At 40.7% G+C, this 10,869-nt stretch overlaps 1 protein-coding gene across 1 annotated transcript; it reads left to right on the top strand.

The window, feature by feature from the left end:
- Nucleotides 1–9,676: 9,676 nt before the first annotated feature.
- Nucleotides 9,677–10,197, top strand: uts1 (urotensin 1). Its single transcript, XM_041188707.1, has one exon. It carries the CDS (start codon nucleotides 9,677–9,679, stop codon nucleotides 10,184–10,186), a length of 510 nt encoding a protein of 169 aa, XP_041044641.1. The 3' UTR covers nucleotides 10,187–10,197.
- Nucleotides 10,198–10,869: the final 672 nt, after the last annotated feature.

Here is a 10,869-nt window from a genome sequence, read left to right as displayed (position 1 = left end):
TGAGAAATGCAAATCCATAAATAGAGATGAAAAAGTAGCAGCTAATCAGCAATAATTTTGTTTCCACATGTTTGAAGCAGCAAATGAAATATTTGACTCCACGTGATTTCAAAAAGTTTGAGAATCCAGCTGTAGTGTGGAATTCTGGTGAAAAATCACTCAGAACCAAAGGTGCAAACCCTTTTTCGGTGAGCTGACTGCAATAACTTTGAAAGATGGGAGTGCAATTTGTAGGGTGGCAGGGCTGCCCCATAGATAATGATGGTTACCAATGGATTATAGACTCCCTCATTACTATAGTGTAGTGGCAACCTTATTTATGAAATCAAAACACAAACCTGACCCAGAGCCAGCACTTCAACCAATTGAATAAAACTGACACACACACAATCAGTTATCAAGTTGATAACAGCCTTGATGGGCCAAGTCAACAATTACTCAAAACACTGCCCTTAAATTTAAAAGAAAAATTCTAAGGTAAGGCAGTTATGGAATATCAGAAAAGAATTGGATGTATTCATCAAGACAATTACAACAATTTTTGGTATCATGTTAATTGGACATTCCATAACCTGTACAATATACTTACCTTAAAATGTTTCAAACAATTTGTTAAAGAATGTAATCAAATACGATACCCAAATAAAATGGATCTGTCCTTTGTACTCATATTATTTGCATTCAAATAGAGCTCTAGACACTGAGCATTGACTGTCATTTCCCCTTCTTGAAGCATGCACCAACACAATGTGGGAAATACTGATACTGATGTTTTTATATCAATGACATAAGGAAAGACACCAATCACAAGTGAGTGAAAGGGTAAGAGTGGTGGTCATTGATGACAGAGGACCAAACTGCTGCAGTATCTCTCCTCAATTGCATGGGAATATCAATTAGCTTGCTTTCTTCTGCACTAGCTCCATGTTGAGTAATCATATGTAATCTTATATTCAACATTAGAAGCTGGCCTGGGTGGTGTGCAGGAGTCCAAAACCCATTTATGTATAGCCATCTTCAATACTCCCATGATTGACTATACTGCAGCCTGCCATAGAACATGCATCAACATCTGTGGTATTTAAAGTAGTGGATCTCAGTTCCATCACTTCCATGCACCTTGACAACACTCAATGTTGCAATGGAACCATTGGACTCAAAACTACATCACGCGCGTGAGTTTCAACTCAGTTTGTAAATAGTTACAAGATCTTTAGATGAATGGAGGTTAATTGGCCCAATTTAGCATATCCCTCCAGAATAAAGAAAAAATGCATTCATGAACTTTAATCGTCTAGTTAAAAAAAAACTGTTTTGTTCCACTCCTCTACCCTGAAGATGATTGCAGGTGTTGATCATTCTTTGTACGAAAAAGTTCTATCTGACATTATTGCCTTCGTGCCAGTTTTAGTCTTTCCTCCCTTGTTCCACATTATTCAGATTAGCCTCATCAATACCATCATGAGCAGGAGAAGATCATTGCTGCATCTCCCCACCCATTCAAGCTACCCTCCTGTGATTCTGGAACTAATAAACCTATATCCTCTTTCCTAATGAAATGTTCTACAATTCTATGACCCTCTTTTTCAATATCAGATCCAACCATGACATTATCAAATGGAAGAGCAAACTTAAGCAGCCAAATGACCTCCTCCTGCCCCTAATTCTTATGTTCATAAACTTTTGTGAATTTTCTATTTCTTTTGACTTTCTGTGCAATAGAAAAGCATTCTTTGTTCCAAATTCTTCACACTGTGTAAATCTTATCCCTCTATCAATATCTTCTCAGAGAGAGTAAAGTCCAAGGGAAGGCAAACATTCCTCAAAACCTAAAATCATATTCTCTTTTTGGTCTTCTGCTCCCCCACAAATTCTATACATTTGCTGTAATATTGAGATTGAGCTGAACAGCATGTTCCAGATGTCGTCTCATCAAGGCCAAATACAACTTCAACACCACTTCCTTCAACTTCAGTCAACCCTTACCCAAATGCTGTAAGATTTTATTTGTTTTCTTCACTGTGTACAAACTTTGAACTGTTGGTTTTAACAATTACGTCACCAAAACCCTCAGACCTGATGCAGAAAGCCTGTTAAAGTAAAGAACGCTTTGGTACAGGGAAGATGTGAGGCTGTGGCTATTACACTATTTTCAAGAGAGAAGATGATAATGTTTGAAGCAGAAGAAGGGAGTGGTATTAATTTTAATTGCTCTAAGATAGAGCTGACACAGAAGCAATAGGCTGGGGGACCTCCACCTGTGAACATTCAAGGATTCGGTTTACAATCTTTGCTGCTACGTCAAGTATATTGCTATTTAATATGTAATCTCACTTCGCTGCCGGCTCTGGCATGCGCCCACTGACCGAACTATCACGAGAGTGCTTGTTGACATCGGCTTGCTTGGCCAAAGTCAACACGCATCATTTCACGCTTGGCCGGGTCGGTTATGCGCCCACCCGCTGAGCTAAAGATCCTGCCCGTGGAGTTAAGCGTCCTATGAGCACACAATCTAGATTGAGAATTCAGTGCAGTACTGTTGGAAAAGGGATCAGGCCTTAAAGTAAGGCCTCATCGGCCCTGTTGCGTGGATCTAAAAGTTTCCACTGCACTATTTGAAAGCAGAGTAAGGGTAACTTGGCCAATATCGACTAACAACATCAAAAAAGATCATCTGGTTATTTAGCTCAATGTTGTTTGCTAGCATAAGTAAGATGCCCACATTACAACAATGGCTTTAGTTAAAAAGTACTTCATTGACTTTAAAGTGTTTTGAGACATCCTGAGGACAGGAAAAGTGTTCTATAAATGTAAACTCTCTTTTTCTTTCTTAATGCATCTAATTTGGCGTTATCTGAAAACAGACCAGCAAGAACGCCAGTAAATTGATCAGACGTGGCCTGTTCCTTCTGAACCCATAATAGCTCACATTAACAGAACCTGCCCTTTCCCCACAATCCATTTCTGAAATTAAGATTTAACCCTTGCACCTTTGTTTAAGCAAAGGGGTCATGTGTGCTATTTGCTAATTCATTGAGATGTCACTTGATTCCTATGACCTTGAAAGATACAGCATCAATACCTCCTTAAAACCTACCTCTTTGACTAAACTTGTTATTATCTGCACTAATATCTCCTTACTTAGCTCAGAGTCAAATTTTGCTTTATAATTTCCTGTGATTTTAATCTTATTCATTCATGGGATGTGGGTTCCACTGGCTAGCATTTATTGACCATCCCTAATTGCCCTTGAGAAGGTGATGGTGAGCTGCCTTCTTGAACCACTGCAGCCGCTATGTTGTAGGTCCTCCCTAACAGCACTGTGGGTGAGAGTTCCAGGATTTTAACCCAGTGACAGTAAAGGAATGGCAATATTTTTCCAAGTCAGGATGGTGAGTGGCTTGGAGGGGAACTTCCAGGTGATGTTGTTCCACGTGTCTCTGCTGCCCTTGAGATGTTTTATTACATTAAAATGCTCTAAAAATACAAGTTTTGATATTGGTGAGGTAGATTTTTTGCATCAATTGGAAAATCTTCTATCACTCAAACCCCTTTTCCAGTTAACAGTTAGTTATTTCCAGTTTATTTATAGTATACCTTTGGCACCCTTTTACCCCTAAAGATGCAGTACATTACATTTGCATGAAGACAATTTGCTACTATTTTTCACATTTCCAGATTTTATCCAATTCTTCTGTAGACTCCTGGTTAGTTCTCCAACTTGACTTGTCCTGCTCCACTCATCTCCAAGTTTAACTGTGAATTTCACCAGTTTGCATTGCTGGAGCTAAAGGTAGGATTCTGAAATGGTCACTATTTTATCTTCAAGGAGCTGGTCTCCATCAGTAGCATAGATGAACAGAAAAGGTGCAGCTTTGCCACTGATCCAGCTGGGGGCTCTGCAGTCACCCACCAGTGATAACTCATATAAAAGAAAAGAACTTCTAGAACCTACACACACAAATTTACGTCACACAAAGGACAAACACAACATATATCAAACTCTCAAAGTGCTACAAATTAATAAAATTAATTTACTGTTACCATTGCTTAAGTCTGTCATGTGTTGCTGAATGGAAGAGAAAAGACATGTTCCATTCAAAAAGGCAGTTGAGGATTTGAAAATTTTGAAAGAAAATAGTCAGTTCTGTAATTTGACAAAAGGAGATCTTCAAAACTTGACATCCCTTTTTTCAGTGCTAGCTTGCGACTGGATTTAATGAACTTCGTGGCAATACAGGACTTGTTATTAGTTAATGGAACAGTAAAGAGGAAAGTGAATGGCTCCCAAGAGGTGCCTGGGAGGTTCCTGTGTCATAACAGTTGAGCATTGCTACTTGTACATTACAAAAACTCCCTACATGTGTTGGTGGATCAGATAGACATCATGGTCACAACCTCACTGATGGATGATAGTCTCAGCCCAGGTAGTTGGGTTTGAGTCTCCCATGACTACTGCCCTCCCAGGTCTTTTTTTCTCACCACAGTATGGCCAGCTCATGATTAAGGATGTGTAGTATTAGTAAGTGTAGTGTAATACACTCACTGCTCTCCAAATTTTGTTCTCAAGTGATAAGGTGATGGCATAGTGGTATTGTCGCTGGAATATCCAGAGACCCAGGGTAATCCTCTAGGGAGCTGTGTTTGAATCCCTCCACAGCAGATGTTGGAATTTGAATCTAATAAAAATCTGGAATTAGATGACCATGAAACCACTGCTGATTGTTGTGAAGATCCATCTGGTTCACTAATGTCCTTTAGGGGAGGAAATCTGCTGGCCTGCGTGTGACCCCCAAACCCCACAGCAATGTTGACTCTTCAACAGCTACAGAGTTCAAAGGAGTGAAACTGGACGCACCTCCCGGCATCGAACTAGAAGGCAAACTCTCATCTGGGGGCTAGAGCCAGTATTGGGAGAGACTAATCAAGCAACAGCCTGACATAGTCATACTCAGGATCTTGCAAACATCACCATCCCATCACCACTAGTAGGACAGAGCCAGCAGAGGTGGCAGCACAGTGGTATACAGTCAGGAGGAAGGAATCCCTTAACATCAACTCTCAAGTCTCATGGCATCAGGTCAAACATGGGCAAGGAAACCTTCTGCTGATTACCACCTACACCCACCCACAACTCCCCCTTCACCCCCCGCCACCTCCCTCAGCTGATGAATCAGTGCTCCTCCATGTTGAACACCACTTGGAGGAAGCACTGAGGGTGGCAATGGTGAGATGCAAAAATGCACTCTGGGTGGGGGACTTCAATGTCCATCACCAAGAGTGGCTCGGTGGTACCACTGCTGGCCGAGTGCTAAAGGACATAGCTGCTGGGTCTGCAGCAGGTGGTGAGGGAACCAACGAGAGGGAAAAACATACTTGGCCTAATCCTCACCAACCTGCCTGCTGCAGATGCATCTGTCCATGACAGTATCGGTAGGAGTGACCACTGCACAGTACTTGAAGGCGGAACTTCGCCTCCACATCACGTTGTGTGGCACCACCACATGCTAAATAGGATAGATTTCAAACAGAACTAGCAACTCAAGACTGGGCATCCATGAGGCACTGTGGGCCATCAGCAGCAGAATTGTACTCGAACACAATCTGTAACCTCATGGCCTGGCATATCTCCCACTCTACCATTACCATCAAGCCAGGGGATCAACCCTGGTTTAATGAAGAGTGCAGGAGGGCATGCCAGGAGCAGCACCAGGCATACCTAAAAATGAGGTGTCAACCTGGTGAAGCTATAACACAGGACTACTTGCATGCCAAACAGCATAAGCAGCAAGTGATAGACAGAGCTGTGATCCCACAACCAACTGATCAGATCTAAGCTCTGCAGTCCTGCCACATCCAGTCGTGAATGGTGATGGACAATTAAACAACCCAGTTGAGGAAGAGGCTCCACAAATATCCCCATCCCCAATGACTGGGGAGCCCAGCACATCAGTGCAATAGATAAGTCATTTGCTACAATCTTCAGCCAAAAGTGCCAAATGGATGACCCATCTCAGCCTCCTCCGGAGGTCCCCAGCATCACAGATGCCAGTCTTCAGCCAATTCGATTCACTCCATGTGATATCAAGAAACGGCTGAAGGCACTGGATACTGCAAAGGCTATGGGCCCTGACAACATTCCAGCAATAGTACTGAAGACTTGTGCTCCAGAACTTGCCGCACTCCTAGCCAAGCTGTTCCAGTACAGCTACAACACTGACATCTACTAGGCAATGTGGAAAATTGCCCAGGTATGTCCTGTACACAAAAAGCAGGACAAATCCAACCCGGCCAATTACTGCCCCTTCAGTCTACTCTCAGTCATCAGTAAAATAATGGAAGGGGTCATCAACAGTGCTATCAAGCGGCACTTGCTTAGCAATAACCTACTCACTGCTGTCCAGTTTGGATTCTACCAGGGTTACTTAGCTCCTGACCTCATTATAGCCTTGATTCAAACATGGACAAAAGAGCTGAACTCCCAGGATGAGGTGAGAGTGACTGCCCTTGACATCAAAGCAGCATTTGACCGAGTGTGGCATCAAGGAGCCCTAGCAAAACTGGAATCAATGGGAATCAGTGGAGGGGAGGGGAAACTCCCCATTGGTTAGATTCATACCTAGCACAAAGGAAGATGGTTGTGGTTGTTGGAGGTCAGTCATCTCAGCTCCAGGACATCACTGCAGGAGTTCCTCAGGGTAGTGTCCTCGGCCCAACCATCTTCAGCTGCCTCATCAATGACCTTCCTTCCATCATAAGGTCAAAAGTGGGGATGTTCGCTGGTGATTTGTTAAGCACCATTCGTGGCTCCTCAGATACTGAAGCAGTCCATGTCAAAATGCAACAAGTCCTGGACAATATCCAGGCTTGGGCTGACAAGTGGCAAGTAACATTCGTGTCACATAAGTGTCAGGCAATGACCATCTCCAACAAGGGAGAGTCTAACCATTGCTCCTTAACATTCAATGGCATTATCACCACTGAATTCCCCATTATCAACATCCTGGAGGTTACCATTGACCAGAAACTGAACTGGACTAGCCATATAAATACTGTGGCTACAAGAGCAGGTCAGACACTAGGAATCGTGTAACAAGTAACCCACCTCCTGACTCCCCAAAGCCTGTCCACCATCTACAAGGCACAACCAGGAGCGTAATGGAATACTCCCCACTTGCCTGAATGAGTGCAGCTCCCACAACACTCAAGCAGTTGGACACCATCCAGGACAAAGCAACCCGCTTGATTGGTACCACATCCACCAACATTCACTTCCTCCACCACTGACGCACAGTAGCAGCAGTGTGTACCATCTGCAAGATGCACTGCAGGAATTCACCAAGGCTTCTTAGACAGCACCTTCCAAACCCACGACCACTACCATCTAGAAGGACAAGGACAGCAGATAGATGGGAACACAACCACCTGGAAGTTCCTCTCTAAGTCAATCCCTAACCTGACTTGGAAATATATCGCCATTCCTTCACTGTCACTGGGTCAAAATCCTGGAACTCCCTCCCTAACAGCACTGTGGGTGTACCTACACCACATGGCCTGCAGCGGTCCAAGAAGGCAGCTCACCACCACCTTCTCATGAGCTATTAGGAATGAGCAATAAATGCTGGCCCAGCCAATAAAGCCCACATCCCGTGAATGAATAATAAAAAAAATTATAGCTTTTGATATTCATAGAGATGTAAGCATCCACAAAGTACTACCTATCAGTGTGTTTCCAAAGCTCCACAATTCTTTTTTTTTAATTCATCCACCATCTTTTAATTCCAGACTTTTATTGAATTCAAATCCCACTATCTGCCATGGCAGGATTTAAACTTGTGTCCCCAGAGCATTATCCAGGGTCTCTGGATTACTAGTCCAGCAACAATACCACTATGCCAGTGCCTCCCAATTCTGCCCCATTGTGGCCTATATTTAAACCTTTATGTAGACTTTATAACTCCTAATTTTTAAAAGGTTGGAAAATTCAAGACAGTGACAAATCATTCTACGCTCAAATTTTCCACCACTTCAATGCCTTTTATTCTACAGAAAAAAGAGTTTCTTTTGTGACTACAGCTTGATATTACAATTAAAAATCTGGATATTTTTACAAATGTTTTGTGAAGATGAGGCAGGATATTGTCTGGGTGTTTTGGTTAATCTATGCTAATGCAAAATGTGTCAGCACAAGAACATTTTTACAAGGCAAGTTCAACATTTCACATAAGTATATGTTTTGTTCTGTAAATCAATAGATACAATTGTGTTTCAGGGGTTTTCTCAATTGCATCCACTTCATTCAAAAGTCTTTTTCCGAGATTCAACATATCTTTGATCTGTGTCAGCTTCTCTTTAAACTCTTTTGTGGTGATGGTCATTTTATTTATTGTTGAAGGATAGAATGATAGCAAGCCAAAAATAAGTGACATGAAAACTGCTGTAAAAACAGAGAATGTTGAAAAGGTGCATGTCACCAGTGCCTGAAAGAGGATGATGGATTGTTGTTTTAGATGAGACCTTTCATCTGACCTTCCAGTGATGAAGGATCCTACCCAAAACTTCTTATTTAATTCCTGCTGTAATTTTCTGTACTTTGTTCAGATTGACAACATTTAGGGTATTCTCTTTATCTTGTGGTTTGCTTTACTTCTACACTACTTCAGCTCCTTTTAATTAGTGGGTTTAAAGCATCACAGTACCTTACTTATAGAAGTAACTAATATTTAAAATATATGTAACACTATGCTTTGGATTCTACCCTGTAAATAGTGCAAGTGGTTTCCACTGATGGAGTGTATTTAAATCCCAACCATGGCTTAATAAAGTACACATAAATCTGTATAACTCCAATAAGTGTTAAAAATCCTCTCATGTTGGTGTGTATTTATGACAATATACATTGAAAATATTCCTATCAGCAGCAGATGAAGTACAATTTTGTCTTTTGAAATTCCATATATTTAAAGAATATGTACATTTAAGCATAATGATTGCTAATATTTGCATCAACACAGTTAGTGAAAGTTATATGCATCTATAAACTCAACATTGCAGAATTAATATTTCTAATCTATAGTAATCGACAAGTTTATCGTTAAGTACAGCTCCTTCAGTTAATTTGTAAGCAGCGAATTTCCTCTTACTGACAAAATTGGCAAGAATTCCAAAACAGGAAATCCCTACAGGATACAATTTCCTAGTGTAGAGTTTAACTCTAAAGCACAAAGTATGCCTTAAGGAGTAATGTTTTTGTGCATCAGAATTAACAGGGCATTCTCCATTTCTGCACAGCTCTTAAAGTCTGCACTAAGTCTATATCCAAAGTAACAAAATAGTAATGAGGTCTGAGTAAGCAGTAGAAAATGACACAAGCAGCTCCTTTCATTTATTTTCATCAAATATACATAAACCAAAAAATATCCTAAACCAACCAATTATTCAAATAATTTATTATTTTTAGATGTCATTTGCCTGTTAGATATTTCATGGTATTACTATATATTTAAATGCTTTACAGTAGAATATTAAAATAAATTGCAATAATTGCAATCAATGTATGAACTCTTTACCTCTTTAAAAACTAAGTGCTGCTATACTAAAGAAAACGTATTTTCGCTGCAACAGTCTTTGTTATAACTCAGACTCTCATGTCTTTATTTGCAGATTTCGATCCAGCATGATGCCAGCTCCCCTGATCTTCCTTGCAGCCTGTTTACTACTTGCCACTCGCATCCCCCCAGCTGTGTGTCGTGCCGCAGATCTGAGAGTCTTCGACATCCACGATCCCAATGTCAACACAGCCACTGATGAAGAAAATGATTTGCCTCTTTCCTACAATCTGCAGGAAAAGTTACTCCAGTCTTTGGGGCAAAACCCCAAGTACATGATGATTCACTCTCAGCTACCTCCAGATTACCTGCAGATGGTGAAAGATGTCTTTGCTAAAGAAGCCAGTCGTTTCCTCCGTGATATTTCCTTAAATGCAAAAAGCCTCATGTCCGCCCAAAAAGCTAACCAAGATATGATAGCAACCTTTGCGAGACGTTCCAAGAGACCCGCTGACCCACCCAACTCCTTGGATCTGACATTTCACATCTTGAGGGAAATGATCGAGATTGCCAAGAATGAGAATCAGTGGATGCAGGCCGACAACAATCGTAAAATTATGGACACAGTTGGCAAGTGATTTATGTATTTTGAATCTAACATTGTAATGACTTCATTCTGTCATCAAATTAGAGTTTAATCTTTGAGATTCATCATGTGGACCGCAAAGTCACTAAACAATGCACTAACCGAATCTGTCTTATGAAACCCGTGTAAATCTGAAAGAAATGTTCAATTCCAAAATTACCAAATAAATAGAATATTCATGAAATAATTGTTCAGCATGAAATAATTATTTTGTCACTTATATTTTAGTAATAAAAATTCTTTAAAAGCATTATTTTGACTCAACACTTTGTTCAGTCTGGAGAGGCTGTTTAATGGTTATAAAGAGACCAGGGTTATCCAGCTGCCTCTTTGGATCCTGTTAAAAGACCATGTGTAAGATAACGAAGTCAAATGTACAAGATTTACTGGTTGGGTGATAGAGTAGCTAACAATTTAATTAACACTTGGCTTTAGGATTGGAACAGAATTAATAAACTTCTTCAAAATAGTAATTGTCTTGAGGATAATATCTTGCAAGTTTAACCTTAAACACACCAGTACTGGAAAATAGTTTTCCTTAGCTTGATTTTTGTTCAACTAGTTTTGTGTTGGCAGACTTGATGAGATTAAATTGATCTCAATCTACTTGTTAGACCAAAGGGCCTTTTTAAAAAAATTACCAAAGTCCTAACATGAACTTTGTTTCTATGGAGA

This window comes from Carcharodon carcharias, chromosome 5, assembly GCF_017639515.1.
Source record: "Carcharodon carcharias isolate sCarCar2 chromosome 5, sCarCar2.pri, whole genome shotgun sequence".
Classification (NCBI taxonomy): domain Eukaryota; kingdom Metazoa; phylum Chordata; class Chondrichthyes; order Lamniformes; family Lamnidae; genus Carcharodon; species Carcharodon carcharias.
The sequence above is the reverse complement of the archived record's forward strand: the minus strand, read 5'-3'. Positions and strand labels throughout refer to the sequence as shown.